The sequence below is a fragment of the Eublepharis macularius genome, chromosome 6 (genome assembly GCF_028583425.1).
Source record: "Eublepharis macularius isolate TG4126 chromosome 6, MPM_Emac_v1.0, whole genome shotgun sequence".
Taxonomy (NCBI): domain Eukaryota; kingdom Metazoa; phylum Chordata; class Lepidosauria; order Squamata; family Eublepharidae; genus Eublepharis; species Eublepharis macularius.
Genome location: NC_072795.1, coordinates 101,568,640 through 101,594,034, shown reverse-complemented (window position 1 = coordinate 101,594,034; position 25,395 = coordinate 101,568,640). Strand labels below are relative to the sequence as shown.

The 25,395-nt window shown below is 42.5% G+C and overlaps 1 protein-coding gene across 1 annotated transcript; it reads right to left on the bottom strand.

Moving 5' to 3' along the window:
- Positions 1-1,143: 1,143 nt before the first annotated feature.
- FFAR4 (free fatty acid receptor 4) lies at positions 1,144-12,837 on the bottom strand. The gene is made up of 3 exons (XM_054983735.1): positions 12,134-12,837; positions 7,290-7,418; positions 1,144-2,479 (listed from the first exon to the last, which is right to left on the bottom strand). Exons 1-3 carry the CDS (start codon positions 12,662-12,664, stop codon positions 2,072-2,074), a joined length of 1,068 nt encoding a protein of 355 aa, XP_054839710.1. The 5' UTR covers positions 12,665-12,837; the 3' UTR covers positions 1,144-2,071.
- Positions 12,838-25,395: the final 12,558 nt, after the last annotated feature.

Here is a 25,395-nt window from a genome sequence, read left to right as displayed (position 1 = left end):
ATAAGTCTTTTTTGAGTGAAATCTTTCTCTATTGAAAGACTTGGTGAAGGGGAGTTGTGGGATCCAACCCAAATTGAGTAATTGACTTTTTCCTTGTTTTGAATATTTGTTACCACAGATTTTCCAAGCCACCAATACCAGTTATTTTATTTGTAAATCTTTCTTTTCTGAGCAGAACGTTGCAGCACATACATATTTGAAAGCTTTTCTCACAAGAAGTTATAACATCCACAAACCCGGCTGCACCGGTGTAGCCAGCCTCCATTGATGGCATATCATGGGACTCTACAATGCCTCCATGCCAATGGCTGTGAGGCCACATCCTGTGCTCACACAGCATACAATATACTGATCACTCAAAGGTGTAAGGACTTCATGCTTCAATATCCATCTAGACCTCTGCGACTTCATACTTTTGTGTCCTGTTGGACCCCTGGGAACTTACTTTTCAGCAAACGTGTAGGAGTGGGCTTGAGGCTGAAAATATCTGCCATTCTTTCTCTAGCTAAATAGTCAGAGGAATGTGAAGCCATCTAGAGATTTCTATGCCTTGAAGAAACTTAGCAGAATAGGATAATGTTACATGGATAGCGAAGGGTAAGGTATGGCATTTCCTATATTATGTTTGAAATGCTTGTATGCCCTGGAAAGGGAAATTGTATAATGAGATCAGTACAGAATATTAGCAATGGTGACTTCAATAAGACCAAATCAGTTTAAGCAATACAATTCATCATTTTAGGGCAAAGGTGTGCTACTTCTGTTCTTCAACCAGAATTTGGGGGCTAGAAAAGTATTTTGCTACCCGGATTCCCTCACAAATGGTACCATTCTGAACTTGCTGACATCTAGCCGCAAAATCTTCATAGTCATCGAGCAAAAGCACTTGGGCACACTTGAGGGATTTACAGACATTCAAAACAGAAAGGTATCAGCGGTGTGTGGAGTATCTCTATTATTTTGTGGGCTGGATTCAGCCCCTCTGCCGTGTTTAACCAGCACGTGGGTGTGTTGGGGAATGTGGCAGGAAGAGACAGACTCATATCACAAAAAGGCTTTTATTTTTTACATTTTCATTAAAAGATCTATTTTTAAAAGGCCCCTGATTCTAAAAGCCCTATCTAGATCCCTGAGCCAAGTAAACCATTGTTGTAACTTGATCCTCTGCATGTTTATTCAGAAGTAAATGGGACTGAGTTTAATAGGGATTTCCCCCCAAACAAATGTACAGGATTGTAGCCCTGACCCAATAGCCTGTACACCCCCTGCTGTTCTGAAGCGCTCCCCCCACTCACTTCCTAACTAATGTTGACTGTGCAACTCGTTAGGAAGCTGGGAGGGAGGATGCCTCGACAAAGTCACATACCCAGTTGCCCCTTATTCCTAACAGGTGATTGGTGCTTCCAGAGGTAGTCATCTACTGATGTGACCTGGTACACCTCCAGCACCTTTTAATATTGGCAACAGGGGAGACTGGGCATGGAGACCGGTTTCTGCCTTTGTGACTTCTTTCCCTACATTAGGCGTGAACCCCATCTGAGCAGAAAATGGCTGTGTACACTCATGACTGAAAAATGATACCGCACTGCTCAAACAATCAATAAGTCTTTCAGTATCTGACATTTCCTTGTTTGTTTCTTTTTTATGAATACTGCAGGCGAAAATTAGGCGGTGTTGCTTCCACCTGCATTTTTTGTTAAAAATGTTATTTTAACAAGCAGCTCTTTGGCTTCCAGGCAAGAGGGTTCCTCCATGGAGCTGAAGTCTGTATAAAACACACGACTTTAGTTAGCGTAAAATGTCAGGCTCCATTCTGTTCTCTAGGAAACTGTTTCTGAGTTCTGCTGATCTTCATTGGCTGCAGCACTTCTTGCACCTTGCTATGGGAAGAGTGCAACAGAGACACAAGATCATTTTCTGCAGCATGTTAACAGACCTCCTGGAACCACGACATTCTGTACAAGGACTGCAGAAACTGATCTTCTGAACAGCTTGCTTTTCCTGACTGCTTGCTTCAGCACAGACAAACTAAAAGGCCAGTGAGATCACCCTCACTAGAAACAACACACAGCTATCTGGAAATAACTGACAAGGTAGGAGGTCCATGGTTATTGTGCCTGGGAGTAGTTTCTGTCGCAGTCTCTTTTCCTCCAGGGGAACCTGGGCAACAGAAAAAGACTCGCCTCCACTCATGTCTGAAGTGGACTACATTATATAAAACGGGATTAACCACTGCATTGGCAAACGTGAAGGCCATGATCCAGAAGAAAACAGATGGCAGTATGGCCACATTGGGATGAAATTTCTGTACCAAAATGAGGAGAATGGTGATGATTATTGGGCTCCACATGACGAAGAAAGAGATCATCAGCAGAAAGAGAGTCCGCAACAGTTTGAAGTCTTGCCGGGAAACCTGGATGTGGTTTCTCTTTGAATAAGCCATACTGGCATGTAGACGTCTTCTCGATTGTTTCGTAATCTGCACCAGAATATAAAGTCAATTTGTCAGACAGTTTAAGAAAGAGTTTACTTGGAGTGTTAACACAGAAGGTCACTGAACAATAGCACCACTGGTTTCATATTTCAATGACGGAATGGTATCTTCTAGTTATTTAGAAGTCCACCCATTCCTCTGCTCACACGCACTCACACACACAAACACATTCCATTCTGTTATTGGTTTCCCCTGAATTCAGACTGACGGTATTGCTGCTGAGATGCATCACCTCATATCATGGCAGCCATAGTAACTGGGTGGTGTTAACAGATGATCTATATTGCAGCATATCTGAGATTTAAAGTCAACACAGGTTAATCTCACTCTGCAACATTTTAATCAGCAAGATGACTACTTCATGCTCAACACTTGTTCTTAATAAATATAGAAGCCTTGAGATGTGCTTCAGATGATGTAATATTTGATCACTTTAAAAAGTGCCAAAAACAGAGGCAGTGGGTAACAATCTGTGGCCCCTTGAGCCCAGGACTCTCACCCTGGTAACTAGCAGTCCGTTTTAAGGTAGTCCATTCTTTAATATGCATGGCCATGGACACACACTGTATGAAGAAACACACCCAGGCCACAAATAGCCTTTGATATTCCTGTGTTCCATAAAACAAGACATAATGATTACATTCTAACGCCATGCTCAGAGCGAGAATCTCACTTTTCAAATGAAAAAGGCAGATGAACGAAAAGTTTCAGGGGAGAACTACAAGGATAGGAAAAGATCCAGAGGAGTTAGCCGTGTTAGTCTGTAGTAGCAAAATAGTAAAGAGTCCAGTAGCAGCTTTAACCAACTTATTTGTAGCATAAGCTTTCGAGAGCCACAGCTCTCTTTGTCAGCTCTCTTTGTCAGCTTCTGATGAAGAGAGCTGTGGCTCTCGAAAGCTTATGCTACAAATAAGTTGGTTAGTCTTAAAGGTGCTACTGGACTGTTTACTATTAGGGATAGGGAAAGATTCAGAAAGTGATTGGTATGAAGAAAGTCTGAGAAAACTAGGTTGCAGAGAAGATGTTTCAGTAGAAAATATTTTGACCATTTTCACACATACATTGAACACATAAAGCTGCCTTATAGTAGCCCTGTTCCATGCGACAATGAACACATGTACATCAATACAGGTTTGTAAGGAAGAGCTAACATTCAAACGAAAGCAGGGGCCAGTACCTGCATACATGTGGGTTTCAATCACATGTTGAGCTGTACATAAACTGAATGTAACATAAGACTTACTTAACGGACTCAGACCACTGGTCTGTCAAGGACAGTTCTGTCTACGGAGACTGGCAGCAGCTCTGCAGGGTCTCAGGCAGGGGTCTTTCCCATCACCTGATTCTTTCACTGGAGATGCCGGGGACCTTCTGCATGCAAAACAGAGGCTGTACCATTGAGCCACAGCTCTCCTCATGCTTTGAAATACTGGAAATGTCGTCAGATGAATTTGTGACTGCTCACCACACCCACAAAGTACAGAATGAGGAACAATAGATTTAAATCTGAGCAGATGGGTACCGAGCTTCTAAGAGTTCAGCAACAAAAAGAACTAGTTAGGGACGTTGCTATAAAAGTCTTCAAGAGCATACTAAGTAGTAATAGGCACTGTTGTGCAGTCAAGGACTCCCATGACAATTAAACTAACAACAACAACAACTGCACTTATATACCACTCTTCTAGACAGATTAGTGCCTCACCCAGAGCGGTGAACAAGTTAGTGTTATTATTATCCCTACAATACAGCTGGGGAGCTGGGGCTGAGAGGAATGGCTTACCCAAGGCCACCTACTGAGCTCATGGCAATAGTGGGATTCGAACCAGTAGAGTGCTGATTCGCAGTAGAGTGCTGATTCACAGCTGAACCACTGTGCTACAGCAGTTCTCTACCAGTCTCCCCTTTATTTCATTCTGTGTTAACAGATGCTGAAGACAAAAGGAGCTACCACTTGACAAAACAGGTAGTTGACTTATGGGACTCAATATGGTTGAGGGCTGTTGGCTTAGGTGGGTTTAAAAGGTCACTGGACCAGTTTAGGGGGGATAGTTCTATTAGAGCCCATTAGCCATGATAGCTGAAGAGGACCTCCAGGTTGAGAAGCAGAAGGCCTCTGATTGTGAGATGCTGGAGACCAGTCAGATGTTGTTGCCAGAAAGATTCCCGGTCACATATAGAATAGGATGCTGGACTAGACTACTTGTCTGATCCAGGATGTCTACTCATATTATGCTAAACTTTAATGATCTCATAATGTCTGATGAGTGGGCGTGCAAAAGTCCGTAAACAAATATGTAAATTTCTCAAGAAGTAAGGATTTTTCACTGAAACTCTGCATTGGTGCAGATACCTTTGCACTCTGCAGGACATATTGTTCTTGACCTGTCTATCTAGGGGTCAAGGAGGTTGAGCACACAATGCTGCAACAGACCATTGATTCCTCTAGCCCAGTAATGGCTACTCTGAATTTCACCAAGATCTTTCCTAGCCCTACGTCTTCATGTGGACAAACCAGGAATGGCACTGGGCACTTTTCACGTGCAAAGCATATGTTCTACTACTGAACTATGACCTCTTTTGTTTCATAAAGCATGCAAACCCTGTTTTACCTGCAACTTGCAAACCTTTCATACCATCCTTTTATACTTGCAACATACCCTCACTTTCAATTCAAAGCATTTTTATCATAAAATTGCCTTTGAGTTTCTCTCAATATTTGAATACATATTTTTCATACAGGAGAGAAAACATAATTCAGAGACGTTGTTCTAAGTTTTATAGTACATCCTAAACAGAGATACCTCCTAGCAAGCCCATAGATTTCAAGGGACTTAGAAGGGTATAACTCTGCTTTGGATTGCACTAAATCCTGTAAGGGCTGAGCTCAGGTTGTCTTCTGCACTGATCTCAGAAGAGGATCTGCTCTGAATACCTTTCCTATAGGAAATCAAAGCAGCAAGGACAAGGAGCAGCAGAGCACTCGTAGCATTGGCAACTTGTTCCTCCTCAGGGAAGCCCACCAGATTAGTCCCTTCCTTATGCAAAAGCCAGTTCAGACATTTATATCCCAGCATTCATTCATGGGGAAAGGTGGACTGGACTGCAGTTTTTTGTTTTTTTTAAAAAAAAACTTTTTATTTTTACAATGTTTTGCTTTTACGGTAAAAAACGAAGACAATCAATAGTAAAACCATAGCTCAGTCCACAGCATGACCACTACAATGATAAAGAACTAGTGTAAGGGTCATATAAGTTCTATATATATCAACCAGGCAACATAACATGCACATTGTTAAGGTTTCAAATTTGATCTTATATACAAAAGGGGTCTTTAGAGTAATAATTGGAAGGGTTTCTCTCAGATGCAATCATATAGTCCAAAATTGGTTGCCAATCTTCCCAAAAACTTGCTTGTAGGGATGTCATATCAGCTTGTTTTAACTGGAATGATATTTTTTCTGTAAAATAATGGTCCCAGATTCTAACATGCCAAGCTTCAAGTGAAGGAGGTTGGGGATTCTTCCATACAGAGGCTATAGTAGTTTTAGCTGTTGATAATAGTGCAGCTATTAAAGTTCTTGAGTTCTGTGGAACATCATGTTCTGTCCAAAGGTTCAGCAGGACCAACTCGGGTTTTGGTGGGACTGTGTATCCCGTAATTTGTTTAATACAATCAAATAGTTCCAACCAAAATTTCTTTATAACCTTGCACTCCCACCAGCAGCGATAAAAGGAACCAATTTCCCCGCAGGTTTTCCAACACTATGGGGAAATACTTTTATTACTATAATTGAGTTTTTTGGGGGTGATATACCACCTAGATAGAAGTTTAATGGACTGAGATCTAACATTAATCGATCTAGATTTAAGTAATGATGAGTTCCAAATTTTGGCCCATTGGGTTTCTGAGAGCTCGATATTACAGTCTTTTCCCCACGCTAATTGGTAGGAAAAAGCCTTGGTTTTAGAGATTAACAGCAAGATCTTATATATCTTTGATAAAAAGCCTTTGTCATTGTTTTTTCCAACTTCAGAAAGTTCTCGAACTCAGTTGTTTTACGAGTCAATGCTTCTTTTACAGAAGGTTGATGGACTGCAGTTTTAATTAACCCTCATTATTAGTTTTGTAATGAACTGCTCTGGAAATTTACTGTAATGGCATCTTAGTAACATGTATTACTGTTTCAAATTCTTCTCTGATTTTTAACAGCAGGCACAGGGGCCACCCCCATGCAGACCCATGCTGCAGTGGCCACTCCTTTCTCCCCTGCATCATTTCCCCAACCACAGTACAGCTCTATGGAATGCTGATATGTTCCAACCAAGAGGCAAAGAGCAGCACAAGATGATGCCCAAGGCAAGAAAAATGATAAGAAAGGGAAACGATTAAAAAAAACCCTCCCCTGTGTCACAGCCTCAATCTGAACTGGGATCCCTGTGGCTGTTATTTATCCTTTTTAAAAAAACAACCTAGAAAATCCATCAGCAGATCTCCCAACATCATGTAGTTTGATCTTAAATACTATTTAGAGGATGTGGGGTAACAATCAAACTTTATCACTATAGAAAATGATAGCAAATGATTGTCAATGAAATTATCAAGAAATGGAAAAGGTGTGTCCCTTATTGTATCACGTACTTTCTTCCCCTAGAGTAAATAACTGATTGATCATGCTCTTTACTATCTAGGTATGCAACTATCTAGCTATAGCTATATAACTATCTGCCATCTCCCTTGATTGAATTATAATTGCTGGTCTGTCTGTTAGTATAAGAAAGCCAAATAGTAAAATACCTGTAAAATCTTTGAATAACTGATTACAATTATCAGTCCTGGTATCAGGAAGACCACAGTGGCAAAAGAGACGTCCCAAGAAATTTCTCCTGCGACGCTGGGCCACATCAAGGTGCAAATGAACACTTCCTGTAATCAAAGCATAAAAGCTCCATAAATGCTCTCATGAGGGTATTTGCTTTCATCATAAAGGTTCTGAGAAATGCACTGGCCTCTTTTGAGAACAGGTCATCCCTCGCCAAACAGAAACTACGTAAATGGTGAACAATCAGCGTACATTTGTAATTGTCATGTAGAGCACGTTCAGATAAAGATGTATAAACACTCAGGATCTCGAAAGCATAAATGGAAATAATTGCAGCAATATAATTAAAAAGCTAAACAGATATGAGAGGCAATTATTGTGTCTAACCTCACATTACCTGTATCAAATGCGATTTCTTTGTGCTAACAGCTGCAAGGTACTCAAAAATGGGAAACAGATGCCTTTACATTATTGGCGATTACATTCTCCTGTTACACCCTGTGGTAGACCACCCAGTAATTGTGCACATACATATACATCTGTGTCTTGTATAATGCACAGGTGCAATAGGGGTTATTTATTCAACATGAATTATACAGTCTGCACTTAACAAAATGTCTGTTTTGTTCCCTGATGGTATAAAGGCTGCTAACCAAATCAGTCATAAATTAAGCTTTTCTCATGTATGGGTTCTAGGCTATCATTTTGTGCTTATTACCTGATGTCAATGGTTAAATGCAACACAAAGACAAGGAATAGCAAAATTCAGGTCCAGTAGCTACTTAAAGACCAACTAGATTTCCAGGGTGTAAGTTAGAAAGCTCTCTAAAGCTCATAGCATGGAAATCTAGTTGGTCTTCAAGGTGCTACAGGACCTGAATCTTATTCTTCCACTACAGACCAACATGGCTACTCACCTGAAACTAAAGTCAAGGAATACTGGCCCCCAAAGGAAATTGCTTGCAACTTTTCACAGGCACCAGTTTGTTCCAGTGCAATTCTAAGAACGCTTATGTGGAAGTAAGCCCCACTGAACAGACCTGAGTAGAATTCTAAGCAGACCTACTTAAGATCGCTGCTGTTAGCAAGGAGCTCTTTTATGTCATAGGTTCTTCTGAAAGCAAAGTTACTTCATACAACTTTCTCTGCATAAGATGAGCTTTAAGACTCAGAAGAATCACATTGTGATCCAGTGCAGAGTTACTCCAATCTAAACCCAGTGTAAGCTCTGTATAGTGTTATCACACTGATGTCCAACACCGTTCTATCCACACCAACCTTTAGCCCTCCTACAGCTCAGTCTTCTTCAGAACCTTCTTCAGTACTGAAAACTGTGGCTGATAGTCTCTCTATATGAGACGCCTCGACACTTATTCGTCAAGTGGAGAGTGATGCAATATTAGCTGGGAAGTGTAGTTTTAAAGACAGAACCAGCAGAGATCGCTCCTCAGAGGGTTTGTTCACTTCCCCAAAGGCTCTGTCAATTTCACCTCTAAAACAATGTGGGACTGCAACCAGAGGGCAGCAAGGAAAGGAAATGGGCCAGAGCTGCCTTCCAGAACAGGGCTTGGACCTGGAGAGATTATAATGGACTGCAGTTTCCCTTCTGGCATTTCACAGCCCTTTTACACAGCTCCAGTGTATAGCAAAGTCTTTACCCTGCTGCCAGCTCTGTCTTTTTAAACTACATTTCCCAGCTACCATTACATCTCCCGACACATGTTCTTCACGTGTCAGATGTCTCATGTAGAGACTTTCAGTAGTCATTTGAAATGTTTGTGTCTTGTCCAAATAGCCTTGAATGACAATACTAACAAGAAGATAGTGCGTTTACATAATGCTTTCTGAGTGTCCGAGGCAATCAATATATTGTGGCTTATCTCCTACAGCCTGTTTCCAATGATTAAAAAAATCACTTTTGTTGGGAAAGGAAGGGGGTAATTTCAGACACTACCACGCACTGCAGACACTTACTTTCCACTTATTTTGTTCATGAAGGTTTCCTGACCCTGAGGGACAGTGTTTCTAGGGTACAGTTGACTACAGTGGGTTGAGGAGGTGGAAGTGTCCCATTCTGCAAGCTTTCATCAGAGACTTTGTAGGATAGAAGCCATTATCTAAATAATGCTTACAAAAATCCTGTAAGGTATGTCAATATTATTATTCCCATACTGCAGACTTGGGCAGGGGGAGGGTAGCTTCAGACGGAACCAGTGGCTTGCCTGAAGATCCCAAGTGCATCCATGACTGAAGACTGAGAGCCATTGTGGTGTAGTGGTTAGAGTGTTGGACTAGGGTCTGAGAGAACAACGTTCGAATCCCGACTCTGCCATGGAAACTCACTGGGTGACCTTAGGCCAGGCACATACTCTCAGCCTAACCTGCCTCAAGATAAAATGCAGGAGAGGAGAATGGATGATGTAAGCCACATTGACGTAAATAAATAAAGATTAAAACTTCAAATTTTCTGACTGTCACTCTTGAGCTAAATCTTATGCACCTCTGCTCAGAATTAAATCCTACTGAGTTCACTGCAATTTACTCCCCAGTAAGTGGACAAAGGACTGCAGTTTTATTCACCTTCCACTAGTTCTCATCTATTCTTCTGGTGCCTTCTTTGTATTTTTAGAGTAATTAGCTTGGTTTGGTAGTGTGAATCAGTTTGAGCTACTTTCCTTGAAATGCCTTCCCTCAGTTTACCAGCTCTTGATTTTTCTATCTTCTCGTTTCTTAAGCTGTTCCATAGAGATGGGGACCCAACCTGCCTGGTATTCCCTTACTGCAGGCAGCTGGGTACATTTTGGTCTCTTCCAGGTCTAGTTTCTAAATGCTGTGCACCGTCAACTCCAAATGAGATGCTTAATTTCAGTGTATTTATTTCCACATTTATACCCTGCCCCTCCAAGCATTCAAGGCAGAATAATCAAAACAAGTAGATTTAACCCAATCCTGATTACATCGCCTTTAATATGCCTACAATGTGTACTTTGGGTAAAGCACCCAAAGATCTTGATACTAAGCAACCAACATCAAACTCGCCTTTGGAGAATACAACTGAAACTCAGCTCAACCATGGACTTCTCCCAAACAGCGTTCTGCAGAACCTTGAAGGTTCCCCAAGAAAGCATGGAATAAAAAAAGAAAATTTTTGAAATACCATGAAAAATTCTAAATATCCATTGAAATACTGCAGTTATTAATAGATGTAAGATGACTTCATTTTACATACACACACACACATACACACTTTTTCATAGACAGAGGGTCCTTGGGATTCAAAAAATTATTTCAGTGTTTCCTCCATGGAAAAAATGTTGAGAAACATGGCCCTAATTACAGCAAGGAGCCTGCGCATCATCTTTCACTTGGGCTGGGACCAATTAATTGCAGATGATTTCCCCAGCTGTAATATCTGGACACAAGAGTGAGTCTTTCCTTGATTTAATAGCCTGTGAATCGGTGAGGAGGGGAAACTGTCTGTGTACATAAAGAATATGGAATGGAGCAGTTTTAGACTGAGGGACCGACTAGACACTTCAAGTTCATGTATGTAAGAAAAGCCTGAGGGCTGTCTTTCCTAAAGAAAAGCCGCTTCAGGAGCCCTCGCGTGCAACCCACTCCCCCACAACCCACACAGAGAAGTGCACAGGAGTGAGGAGGGCGCTTAGCTCTCTCTTGCCTGCCACTGGCCAGCTCTAAATCGCCACCTCACGCTCACTTTTCCTTCATCAAGTTTCCAAACACATGCAGCTCTCCTTTTTCCTCCTCACCACTTCTGACTATTTAGTACATTTTATCCACACACACATACCTGCTTCCTCCAATGAGCTCAGGACTGTACATGGTTCTCCTGTCCCCATTTTACCCTCTTAACAACTCTGTGAGGTAGGCTAGAATGGGAGAGTGTGACATGAGGTCACCCAGTTTGGTTTATGGTGAGGATTTAAATTCGGGTCTCCCATACCCTAGTCCAACACTCTAACCATTACACTATACTGGGACCTGTGTTTTGTGTGTAGGTCTACCATGAGAAGGTTTTTAACTTGCGGCTATCGGTTCTCCACAATAACCATCAAGATAGTCATTACTCCCACATAACAGTAATATTTAGTATTACAGTGTGCTTTAAAAATTTCAAAGCACTTCAAATAAAACAGTTCAGCAAGGCAGGACACCTTTATTATTATCCACAGATTGTAGATGGCAGGGGAGGGGCTCATGTAAGGCCCCCTGCTTAGTTCATGGGGCAAGGGTTGAACTGGGGACATCTTAGGCAGAAAGCTCACCCACCACCTTTACCACTACACTGTGCAGTGGGGGGGGGGGGGCGCTGCATTTTTGCTCACCAAGGAAGATGAGGAAGAGCTACTTCAGACTGGGATGAAGCCCTTGGCATCTTGAGTACTACATTCCCCTCTGGAATCTGGAGTCTTGTGCATGTATCATAAGAAATAAAATAATAAATACTGTGATGGCGTAGTTTCAGGTGGGTAGCACTGTTGGTCTGCAGTAGAAGAGCAAGATTCGAGTCCTTAAAGACAAACAAGTTTTCCAGGGAATAAGCTTCTGAGAGTCAAAGGTCCTTTGCTCAGATACCCTGGAAATCCTGTGGGTTTTGAAGGTGCTCCTGGAGTCCAATCTTGCTCTTCTACCGGAGAGAATGGATGGTTCCAACTTCCATATCCAACTCATTCGAAGCTGGCTTAAGTGCAAGCGGGCCCCGTGATTCTTGCTTCTGAATCAACCCGCGTTGCCTCCGGCCCTTCCCACCCCTCCGCTCCGGAGCGTTATTTTGCCCGTCTTCTAGGCACCAGCCTACCTGGCCGTCCTGGCGCAGGGGCATGACGGTGAAGAAGAGGCAGAGCGGGAGGGTGGCCAGAGCCGAGAAGGCCCAGATGAGCAGCAGCACAGCGGCCAACACGCGGCCTCGGCAGGGGCGCAGGGGCCGCAGCCGCACGATGCTGACCACGCGCTCCAGGCTGACGGCGGCCAGCGAGAGGATGGTGACGCTGCCGCTGAGGCTCATGCCGTAGAAGAGCAGGTGGCAGGCGGCCTCACCCAGCGTCCAGCTCTCGGTCCAGCGCACCACGAGGATGACGGGGATGGCGCTGATGAAGAGCACGTCGGCGCAGAAGAGGTTGAGCACCAGGCAGCCGGCGGCGCGCAGGCGGCTCTTGCGGCGCGCCAAGAGCACGATGCCGCACGCGTTGGCCGCCAGCGCCAGCAGGAAGATCAGCGCCAGCACGGAGGTCTCCACGGCGCTCAGCGCCACGCGGTTGGCGCCCTTGAACTCCGAGAAGAAGGGGAAGAGGGTGGCGTTCGCCTCGGAGAGCGCCCGAGCCCCGGGCATCGGGGTGGCGGCGCCCAGGGCATCAGGCAACCCGGCCAGGTAGAGGAGGAGAGGCGCGCGGTCCTCAGGCCCGGCCGGCACCCCCGGGCCAGTTGCAGGACGGGCGAGCGCCAGACCCTTCTGCTGGCCGTTTGGGTCGGACCGGCCACCCGCTGGCTGGCTGGCTGGCTCGGTGTCGCCTCTGCAAGGAGGAAGTGGCGGGAGGAGACTGAGGAGGGTAAATAGTGCTGGCCCGGGACACAAAAGGGCTTTACGAGCAGGTGACGAGCAAGTTACAGGAAGACACGCTCTCTTGGCCGCGATCCATCGAGCGGTGGCATCCGCGGCTCTCGGTGGGAGTGGGGGGCACGCGAGGGCTCCCGAGGGAACACGTGCTGAATGGCCTTCACGCGCCTCCAGACGGCGGGAGAGTTCTGATTGGTCTCCCTAAAGTTTAGAATCAGCCTGGGATTGGGCATCTGTACGTGTGTCCCCCCCCCGTCACTCAGGTATTTGGAAGCAGGGGAAAGAGTGACATACACAAGCCCCCCCCCCCGCCTCCCCAAGACGGAGAACCAATCACGGATCTCCCGCAGCCTCGTCTAGAATGTTACTCCAAAGGCATCAAAGGTTGCCGGATGGATTTATCTGACATTTCAAAATTGGGGTGTGCGTGTGTGTGTGTGACGTTGGAATGGCATGGTCCCAACAATATTACGGGCGGTTGAGTGAGAAATCGCGGAAATGACTGGGTGTCTCTCACTTGGGCATTAGAAGAATGGGCCCCAAACCCGCTGGCTGAAGCGCTGTTCGGTGCAATTCTAAGAACTCTTTCCCGCGAATAAGCCCCATTAAGTATTCCTACATTGGACTGAGAGTAGACCTGTTTAGGCTTGCCCTCATTTAGGATTGCTGTCATTTATGGGAGTTAGATGAAAGGAAGGGAACTTGATGGAGATATCGACAGAAATCTGCATAAGAGTCTCTGGGAAATCTGAAAAGTGATAGTCCCTCATTTAAAAAAAATTGTGATGATATGATCATGAAACGAAATGCTGCATTGTGTTTGCCATTGAATTCTTTGGGGTTTTCTTCCCCTACCCTTTGCAACTGGACTTTGGGAGTTCTCTTAAAGTTCTCTTAGTTAAACTGATGTTTAACATCAGTAGACTTCCCTGGGTGAGTCTGGGGGAGGGGGAGCTGTCATTCCACACAGGTAGGATATTGTTGTTCCACTGGTTTTCTACAATCACAGCTTCCCAGTCCTGTTGAACCTCTGGATATTTTGGAGTTTTGAGAAGAGGTGGTGGACATCACCACAAAACCGCTTCCATAGGGGGGCAGTTGCAATTTCTGGAGGTTCCAAGCCCAGCTTCCTGCTGTGATGGGAGCAGCAATTTCTGAATGGCAGTTCCCTGAATGGGATGCCTCCTGGAGTCTTGTAAAGCACCTCTTGCTCCAGAGCAACTGATTGGCTGTTGTGTGAAACAGGATGCTGGACTAGATGAACCAGTGGTCTGATCGAACAGGGCATTTCTTCTTCTTCTTTATTATTTATATCCCACCCTCCTCACAAGCGGGCTCAGGGTGGGTCACAACAATAAATAAAATGTTATGCTCTTGAGGTGGGGGAAGCCAAGGATGGCTCACTGCTTTCAAAACGGGGTGCTTTGAGGAAGAAGCAAGTGAGTGCCAGGAAACACGTCAGCAAACCTCATGATGCCTATGTTCTGTCTTCCCATTCACTTATTGTTACTTAAGTTCACTTTCAAGGATCGTTCATTTTATCTGTCTCCCTTCATGGCCAACAACTCCAGGAAATTGGTTCAGGTTGGAAATTTAGATGTTACTAATTGCTCGACTGACAAACTTCTACTTCTTAATGTTTATACAACCAAAGTCATAAACATTGTATGAATGATGGGATATAAATGTCTGAACTGGGTTTTGCATAAGGATGGTGGAAAGGCAGTAATCTTTGGGCTGTGGCGAGTTACTTTTTTCTATCTAAACTAACAACCTGCATGGCTAGACTGTCTTGTGATATTGCACTACTGTTGCAAATTGTAACTCATTGCACTTTAGGATTGCTTGCGGTGGCACTCATTTGTGCTGATAACAGAGCTGTCTTATGACTGCTTTGCAGAACATTTCAACCAGGATGTCAGCTCAGACAAAAAAAAAAAAGGCCTGTTATACACTTGGAGGTTGTAAATCTTCTAAATAAATCTTCCTCTCAAGCTTTTCAATCGCTTGTTTCCATCAGTTTTGAAACCATGTTTTCTTTGCCCAGTAATGTCTTCCTCATTACTTTTCTTTCAGGACTGTACAATCAAAGGCAAAGACTGAACCCCCCACATTCATATTACGTTTTCCATTTATTTTGAACATTCATGTTCTGGTTTGTTGAAAATCTTATGGAGCTAAGAAATACAGCAGGTGACAACAATGTTCCCATGGATACAGTTTTTGTATCTATAGATTTTAGTTTGAAAAACAAATCTGGGCGCTTGCGGCTATGGGACACTGGGAATCTATGAACAGATTTCCCCGATGTGTTGCTTAACAAGAATGGCTATGGATTGTGCTGGGGAAGGGGGAGTTAACTCCACCCCAGAGCACCATTTTCCTGGGTGTTCTTTAATACCTCAGTAGAGAAAAAGACACTATACATTTGCCTGTCTTTTTCTTTCTGTGGCTTAGAGCAATGGTAGGGTATGTGTGAGTGATGCATTTTCAATTCAGTAAAGAATTAACCTACCTACCACTAGGCCACAGCCCAAACCCAAATTGTATCCTTCCATGGCCGTAGTTTGCAGCTAACTGATAAATTGAGGAGATTCTTAACACAAAACCATATCTCTTATAAAAATGCAGAAGATTGCCTTGCCAGGATTATACCGTCCAGGCGTCATTTGCAAGAGGTACAGCAGAATCCTAGACATGTTTAATGAGTTCAACAGGATTTACTTCCAAGTAAGCATGCTTAGGATTGCAGCTTCAGTTATCTAGAGGAAGCATGTGACTGCATTTTGAGGTCACTCAAGATAGTGCTTTGGAGGACCGGAGGCTCCATGTTGCTGAACTGAATCCTGGGTGATCAGACCAGACTTTATAATATTATCCAAGTAGCTTTCAGTGAGGACATTACAGAAAAGCTCAAACATCTCAATCTTTCACAGCTTTTGGAAACTATTTGCTCTGTTGGTAAGAATGCAGGCAGAACTTCTACCAATGAAAATGTAGTAGGGCTGGTAATATGTTTTGTGGACCAGTTGTGATCTAAAGTCATTATTAGCTCCTGAGGGTTTTCCTTCATATATTAAATCCTGTGTTTCTTGGAGCCAAGCAGCTCAGTTCTGTGCATGAGGTTGGGCTTGGCTAGGCTGCTGTCTGCCAATATATTTCATTTGCAAACCACCTTTTTCAGTCCTGTGCTTTCCAACCGTGAGATGTGTCTGTACTGTCTGTATTCACTAATACAGTTCAGAGCTACATAAGCAAATGTTCAAAGACCTTGGGTGTGAAGCTGCCTTCCACATGACAGCACCTGTCAAAGCAAGGAGCCATAAATACGTCCCAGTACCTTCAACATGCAAAAAGCATTTTTGGCAGTATTTTTGCCAATAGCCCTTTAGTAGCAACGATTGTTTAATAGAAAGAGAAGTGTGGAGAGAGGTGGGAATTAGATATCTTTACTATACTAATAACTATATCAAACACTGCTGGAAAACATTTAAATAACACAGAACAGTTTTGGGGGAAATATATCAAAAGCTAAGATCCTTACATATTTTGCATTCATAAACATGTCCATAAGTTTGCTGAATATAACTTTGCTCCATGTATCTGTTACATTTTTATCCTTTTCCAAAGCTCATGGTAGTATATATGGTTCTTCCTTTCTCTATTGAAACTCTACTCCAACCTTGTGAGGTAGACCAAGAATGATTAGTTCATTCTCCAACCTTGGTCTACTCCAACTTTCTTGGTCTACTCCTCCATTCTTGGTCTACTCCAACCTTGTGAGGTAGACCAAGAATGATTAGTTCAAAAGCACCTAACAGGATTTCATGACTTTAGTTCCCTAGTTCTGTACTGACACACTCACCACACTGGCTCTCTCAGTCCAGTCATTCTAACAATGTTGTTCCTTTCTTGCTAGAAGAACCTGCTGGGACAAGATTAAGTGTATAAAGAACCTGGTTTTGTTTGTCCGTTATTGACCCTGGGTTTGATTCTTTGGGACTGTAGTCTTTCCAGGCACCAATGTCATGTTGAACTGAACATAATATTTGCCAACCTAACAGGTGTGTTGTATTATTTAATGTTTGCAAAGTGCTTTGACATCATTGTTATTCATGATGTTGATTTTTAGTCATCGCAAGAAGCCTTGAACAGGGAGTTCCCTCAGAGGGAACTGTATTTAGCAATTCAAGAAAGACCAAGGAAGTGAGACAGTATCTTTACTGGACCAATTAATTTGGAAAATATGGAACATACAAAGCTGGCTTGTGCTGGAAGAAAGCATCAGTCCATCGGTCATGATACTGGTTGTCAGTTCATATCCAAAGAGTGTAAATGGTTCCTCATCTTCTTGGAGCGACAAGCAGAGTGCCTCACGGATCTGTCCTGGATCCTGTGTTGTTGAACATCTTTATAAATGACTTGGATGAAGGAATAGAAGGCATGCTCATCAAATCTGTAGATGATACTAAATTGGGAGGGGTTGTTGCAAACTGTTGCAAACATAGCAGAAGATAGAAGCAAGATTCAAGGTGATCTTGACAGGTTGGGAAACGGCTAAAACTAACAAAATGAATTTCAACAGATAAATGTAAAGTTCTGCATTTAGGAAGGAAAAATCAAAGGCACACTTATAGGATGGCGGGAACTTGTCAGTAGTATATGTGAAAAGTATCTAGGAGGTCTTAGTAATTCATACACTGAACATGAGTTAGCAATGTGATGCTGTAGTTAAAGGCGAACACAATTTTAGGCTGTATAAACAGAAGTAGAGTGTTCAGATCACATGAAAATAAAGCTATTGCTTTACCCTGCTCTGGTTAGACCTCGCTTGGAGTACTGTGTTCAGTTTAGGGCATCACAGTTTAAGGATGTGGAGAAGTTTGAATGTGTCCAAAGGAGGGCAACAAAGTGAGAGATCTGAAGACCAAATGAAGAAAGATGGAAGGAGCTGAGTATGTTTAGCCTAGAGAGGAAGTGACTGAGAGGTGATATGAGAACTCTCTCTGAGTATTTGAAAGGCTATCACATAGAGGATGGAGCAGAGTTATTTTCTGTTGCCCCAATGGGTTGGACCAGAAACAAATTAAAATTAAAGAGTTTTTGGCTAAACATTAGGAAGAACTTCTTGATAGTTAGAGCAGTTCCTCAATGGAATAAGCTTCCTCAGGAGGTGGTCACACTCCTTCCTTGGAGGTATTTCAGAAGAGGTTCGATGGTCATCTGACAGTTACCATGATTCTCTGACTTAAGATGCATGTACGCAGTTCAAGAGAGGGAGTGCATGAAGGGATGAGATGGTGCTTGGCTCTCGTGGCCCTTTCTTATATGCCCAGGGTAATGCCGATTGCCATTTTGGGGTAAAGAAGGAATTGCCTCCAGGCCAGATTGGCCAGGGATCCTGGAGGCTTTTTGCTTTTCTCTGGGCATAGAGCAGGGGTCACTGGGGGAGGTGAGGGGGGAAAGCTGTAAATTTATTATGCAGGAGGCTGGACTAGATGACCCTTCAGAGTCCTTTTCTGTGTTTCTATACTGTCTCTTCTAGTTGATAACGTAGTAGTTGCTGTGGAGGAATCTTACTAATTATCTTTACCAGATTGTTGTAGAAATTACTGAGGTGGTGTGTTTTGAATTCTAAAGTGTTCCTTAAATGCTAAAAACAAACAATATATATACTACTTCTGAGTGTTCAAATGCTTTTATTCCAGTTTAAGTGTTGGAAGCAAAACACAGAAATCAAGGATAATGATATATGTACGGATGGATACTAACTTTTGTAACATTAAAAGAAAAAGTTTTAGGTGGGTAGCTACGTTTGTCTGCAGTAGAACAGCAGGATTTGAGTCCAGTGGCACATTAGAGACCAACAAGATTTTCATGGTTTGGGCTTTTTGAGGTGTCAGAACTTCCTTCAGATACCTGAGGAGCTCTGACTCTCAAAAGCTTATACCCTGAAAATCTTGTTGGCCTCTAGGGTGCCACTGGACTAAAATACTAAATGAAACAAAGGCAAAGCAGGGACTCTGTTGATTAATTCGAAAGATGTTCTTGGTGTTACTGAAAAGCAGATCTTGACCATTACCACAGAGAATTCCATATGGCTTTTCTCACAGCAAAAGCATAGTCCAAGATGGCTGCTTGGTACATCAGCACTAATTAAGGGTCTAACTTAACTGAGCTCTGAGTCTATTAATTAGGGCCTGACATGACTTTCATTTCTCACATTGGCAAAAGAGTGACAACTGACTTGATAAAAGGAGCTGAAAGCTGGTAATTAGGAAGGGGAGAACTCCTCATAGCTTTGGCAGCTACAAACGTTTGATTGCCACTTTCTGCTTGTTTTTTTTGTTTAAGGTGGCCTGCTTGGCTTCTACTGCAGCTCATTCTTTTCCTGTAGTAGCTCACACCTTGTGGACTAGGCTCCCTGAGGAGGAAAAGAGGGCTGATATTTTTAGGTTTTAGGAGGTGTTGTAAAGCCATTTTATTTGTATGGGCTTTTAATGTTTAAGCTGCAGGCATTTTCTTGGGAGAGGAGTCAATGGGATTTTACTGTTTTTGCATGTTTTAAAGTTTTACAATTGTAGTCATCTTCAGCCACAGAGGAAAGGCAGAGTATAAATATTTTAATTAATTAATACCACCTTTGCCATCTTGCTGAGATTCAGGCAACTGAAGAGTCAATGGGTTTCTGATACTGCCAATCACTTGTCTAGCCCTGCCCATGAGCATGATAAACCTTACAAAATCAAGTGTATATGATTGGCCTTTGGCAAGAAAATGCAGAGACTCAACAAATCTATTAAATGTTAATGTGTAGTCCCAGTACAAAAATACTGGCATGCATAAACAAATCGCACTGTCTTTATTCTAATCAGAATATCCTCCCATTGAATGTCTTTACTATTGCCAGTTTGAAGTTGAATTGTAGCTATTACTGTGTGTCTCTCTCTCCCTGTCCCAAAAGTTTAATCCATAATCTTTCAGTAACATTTAAGAAACGAGATTGAAACAAAACTCTCCATTCTCAAACATATCTTAATTCTAAGCTACATGGCAGGGCAGTTAACAATTATATCCAAGCTTATTCTTTGAAGCAAATTTGTGGCATAAGGCAATTGTACAAAAGAAGGCTTTGAATGAGCAAAATGGCTTGTACATGGCAAGTTCGAGCAGGCAGCATATACATTCCTGAAGTTAATATGCTCACATGAAAATACTTGGCCTTCTAATGTTAGAAATGCAAAATGTAAGAAATACAAAAAACTCTACAGGCCTTGAAGATGTGCGTCCATCTTCTCTTAGAGGTGATCGCTAACATACTACATCTTTAAATATTTGTGATGTTTGATACAACTTATTAAATTGTGTGCTGAAGGAAAATTGTGCTTTCAAGATGCAACCCCTCTACTCAGTTGCACGCACAGAATTGTATGTAGCATTCCTTGCATGAAGGCATTATTTGCTCATGGCAAACAAGAGGCAACCAACTCCGTTCTTTTCACTGCGTTTAAGCAAACAGATGGTTGAGATAGACTGAACTCGAAGCAGCAGATGGTGAGCAGTTGACATGGCGACTGGGGGAGGCAGGATGTGTTTAGAAATAGCTGTGCCATCTTGAGGAGGTCACTTGCAAAGTAGGAATAAAAAAAAATCGTTCTCCTCCCCAACGAGCTGTGTATCTTTTTTCAACCTACACTTGAAAGTACAAAGATCAATTCTACACTTGAAAGTACAAAGATCAATTCTACTGAAACAGTGTTATGTGTTGTTGTGGGGTTTTTTTTAAAACATTTTTAATGGTATTAACAACAACAACAACATTCGATTTATATACCAACCTTCAGGACAACTTAATGCCCATTCAGAGCGGTTTACAAAGTATGCCATTATTATCCCCACAACAAAACACCCTGTGAGGTGGGTGGGGCTGAGAGAGCTCTAGAGAACTGTGACTAGCCCAAGGTCACCCAGCTGGCTTCAAGTGGAGGAGCGGGGAATCAAACCCGGCTCTCCAGATTAGAGTACCGCACTCTTAACCACTACACCAAACTGGCTCTCTAATCATCTGTAACAGAATGCTTTGTCTTATCACTACAAGGAACATACATTTATTATACTGGACCGTATCAAGATACTTTCACTTGCACCCCTAACTTTCAGATGAACTGATGAAGAAAAGCTTCATGAAAACAATCTCCCCACTTCCTTGACATGCAGTTAGTTGTAAAGGAAACTACAGCCTACACCTCAGATGTTGTGGGGTGTGTGTGTGTCACTTCTATTTTTAATTACTTATTAGCAGGAACAAACACCATTTCAGTGACTACTGCCCCGGAATCTTGGTGGATGGCGGTTCCATTCTTCAACTTCTCAATTTCTAGTTCCCAAACTTTTCTTTGAACTTACCATCAAACATATGTCATTATAATTATATATCTCCAGCAAATTAGCAGGTTTTTATCACCTCACTCTTCCTGATTGCTGCCCTGAACAATTTCTCCATAAAACCTAAAGGAATTTGATTTCCCGCTGACTTCTATGGAGGAGAAAACAAATGGCTGTTTTATGGCAAGATAATGGATGCATCCTTTGCCCAAATTCTTGTACAGTAATGTGCCCCACATGGAGAGAGATTCCTACATTCTACATTAATGAGCTTATTGCTAATGTAAATGTGTTAGTATTTAACAATTCTGCTGGTTTTGGCTAATACATAACGCAACAATTTTGAGCGGGTGTATTTGCAGGAAGAAATTGTCAGACTGGATACATTGCTGCTTCACAAATAGGATTCCCCAACAAATGAGGAAAAGCAAAATTTCAACACAGACTCCACAGCCACAGTTCTGCCTCAATTCCACCTTCAAAATGTCAGAACAAGTGTGCAGGCATTGTGACATGTGGTTTGGCATCTGTTCTCAGCTGGAATATTCAAGCTAGAGTAACAGTCGAACTAGCAGATGCTCAAATGGCAGAATAAAGAACAATTCACTGGGAATATAAAAATGAATATCACATCAGATTAGTTTACTTCCTTGCACAAAGCACTGTAAATATTACATAGAACCACTTGATTTGTGGTGGCATTACAGTCCAAGGGAGAGGGTGGAAAGAAATGGACAAGAAAGTACTGCTTGTTTGCAAAATCAAAACCACATCACTGCCTACTTGGTAGAACTCCACTAAGATTTATTCACATTCCCTCATTCAAGGTGCTGCATCTCTTCAGTGATGGCCGCAATTAGTTACAAAGAATGAGTAGCCTTTGGCGTATCTTAAAATGTGTCACACTAGGCCATTTTAAGTCCAGTCTCGAGAAAATAGAACTCCCCATAAGTATAATCAAATCAAATCTTTACTTGCAGTTCAGTTTCACATAAACAACTCATGCAAGCTACAATCCTTAAGCCCAAATATATATAAGTGAAAGCTACTTATCTGTGCCACCAATGCCATTATTGTGTATAGAGATTACGGGCTTGGGAGTGGAGAGGGTTGCTCTCTCTCATACCTTTAATGTCCCTGATGCCTGCCTGACCTAATGAAATGAAGGAAGCTCTGAAGAACCAGATCCTGTTGCTCTCCTAGCACTTATCTCAAAATTAGAGATGGGCACGAACTGAAATACAAACCAAAGCTCATGACGAACCAGGCCGGTTTATGGTTTGTGAACTGGTGGTTCATCAGAGCCCGTTTCTGATGAACCGTCATGAACTTCAGGCTGGTTTGGGTTTTTTGGTTCATCACTGCAGACAGCCTGGCGCCCATCAATCAGTTTCCTATGGAACAGGGATGGACTTCCTGCAGACCTTCTGCTGACCTTGAAGTGGCCTTCTGCTGGCTCGGAAGTAATGTTCTGCTGACCCGGAAGTGACGATTTGCTGACCTAGATGTGACGTTTTCACAAACCAAAGAAACTGGCACAGGTTCATGAAAGTTCATGGTTCGTGAAATGTGATGAACTACGAACCGCACAGTGTTTTTCCCGGTTCGTGCCCATCTCTACTTAAAATGCAAATGAAAGATGACCAGATCTAGTCTCTTACTTTCTTCTCACTCTTCCTCCAAGCTCAGGGCAGCATCCATGGCTCAGTAAAGGAAGGGGAAAATCATGCATAGCTGGGAAAGCAGTTGAAAGCCAGAGGAGGCTCTGCTGCAGATGTCACCGTAGTGGAAAGGACCATACATGCTACACTCTGAGCTCTGGGAGGAAGTGTGAGATTAAAATAGGATGGATTTGTTACCTCATGACATATCACCAAAGATTCCATTTCTTGTCCCCGTTGCCATGTGTCTTCCTGAAAGCCAGTTTGGTGTAGTGGTTAAGAGCACCAGGTTTGATTCCCCACTCTTCCACTTGAATTCAGCTAGGTGACCTTGGGACAGTCACAGCTCTTCTAGAGCTCTCTCAGCCCCACCTACCTCACAGGGTGATTGTTGTGAGGATACTGACATACTTTGTAAACTGCTTTGAGTGGGTTTTAAGTTGTTCTGAAGGGTGGTATATAAATCAAATATTATTATTGTATTATTATTTTAGCTTCACTTGTTCCTCCATCTGTCCCTCCACCATCCAAAACAATTTATCAGCAAAATTCCCAAAACGTCTTGCCAACTCCTTGCCCAAAGATGCAAAAGACCTGAAGAGTCAAAAGGATTTCATGGGCAGACCACATTATAGCAGAAAGCATTTGCATGCTCTGTAATTTCTTGAGAACAACAGAATTTGGGTCCAGTGGCACCTTAGAGACAGACAAGATTTTTCAAGGATCTAAGCTTTCAAGAGTCAAAGCTCCCTTCTTCAGTAGTATCTGGAGAAATCTGACTCTCTTTTTGGTCTCTAATGTGCCACTGGACTCAAATCCTGTTGTTTTACCACATTTTTGTGTAATATTTTTGTGAATTGATAAATGATTTCCCCTTTGTCTAATGCATCCAAGACTGAAGATCTCAAAGTACTGGTTCTAGCAACAGGCTCAAAATGTCATTCCAATACTAAATGTAGCACAAAAATTCAGAGCTGGGAATTGTTAGCCTGTATCTCTTTATGCTTGTTACCGCCAAAGCTAGAGCTATACAGTGTTGCAGTGTTACAGGATGAACCTAACTGTATTTATTAGAAGTCATGTCCATAGGAAGAGTGGAGCTTTTCAAATTCCTCCTCCCATTGCAGACCCCTACATTGCCTTCTCTACTGATCCTGGTGTCTCTGCCCTGGGAAATGATTTTCAGAGGAGAGACAGAAGCCTATGGCAAAAAAGTGGGGGATTGGGGAGAGCTGACTTATGAGAGTGCAACTCTGCTATCATTAGATAGTTTCTGTTTGGGGTGGATTCTGAGATCTGATCATTATCAAGAGTCTATAACCTGTCTGGTGAAAATGATCGTGTTATTTTAGTATTACTCATAGTTTACCTTTGGTAATTTTTGAATCAGATGACTTACTAAATGCAATTTGAAACCCAAACCTACAATGTGTACCTATGTAAAAGAGCAGTTCTAACAACAGAAATTAATACTTCCAACTAGAACTAATTAGTTGTATGAGATACATTTCTCCTAACTGGTAAAAAATAAGATTCCTGGACAGAAAAACCAAATAGTTTACTATTACAGACATCTCTGTTTATCAGGGCTGGCAAGGCCAGCTTCCAGGCACTATTAAGGAAAAAACGACAGAATTTCTGCTGCTTGCAACTTAACATCCTTCTTATTTATCCAGTAAGATATGATAAAAACAAATGGAGATTTACAGGTATACTGTTCACAATGTGCACCGTGCATTAAGAGATCTAATCAGAAATTTACAGCAATATAAAAATGTTCCACAATGCTGGCTAGAGGAACTAAAGATGACAATGGGTTGGCTCCACTGATAGGTTTACATGAATAGAAAGTACTTCTGCCCACGCAATGAGAATTTCAATATTTGCAGACTTTTAACTGAAGCTTCATCATCCTTCTTTGCAGCCCAGGCTTGTCCTGAGGGTGGTGGTGCAGGTGGCTGCAGAAGAGGGATGTGAGTAGGACCTGTTCCACCGGTGGAGGCCTGCTTGCAGTTCTTTGGGCCCTCCTGCCAGGATATCAACATAACGTATGCTGGCCAGTGACAGCATAACACAACACAGCAATGCTATGGCAGTATAATCCCAACTTTTTTATTTTGTTTTATTTGACATACCTCCAGTAACTCTTACTATCCCTCCTCCCCGATTGTCCTATGTGTTTGTATGGCTATATGTTTTTATTTATTTTATTTAATATTTTGCCTTATTCTAAATGCTGCTTTAAATGTTTTGATGTTCACTACCATGGAAATCCTGTTGGGAGGCAAGGCAACATAGAAATATTTTAATAAATAAGTTCAGCTGGCTTAGGAACCCAGAACTGGGTGGAACTAACAGCAAACATAAGCAAGGCTTAGTTGGTATCTTAATCAACCCAGCATCTCGCTCCTGATGTCAGCCTAATGTCATGCCTGCAAAAGAGGCCGCATTAGGGCAAAC

Excerpts from the sequence above, each read along its gene's own strand:
- FFAR4 (XM_054983735.1), bottom strand. The coding sequence starts at position 12,664 with ATGCCCGGGGCTCGGGCGCTCTCCGAGGCGAACGCCACCCTCTTCCCC. Across the intron at positions 7,419-12,133 it reads CCCTGCGCCAGGACGGCCAG|GAAGTGTTCATTTGCACCTT; the intron begins GTAGGCTGGTGC and ends CTTTGATTACAG. Across the intron at positions 2,480-7,289 it reads GTTATTCAAAGATTTTACAG|ATTACGAAACAATCGAGAAG; the intron begins GTATTTTACTAT and ends ATTCTGGTGCAG.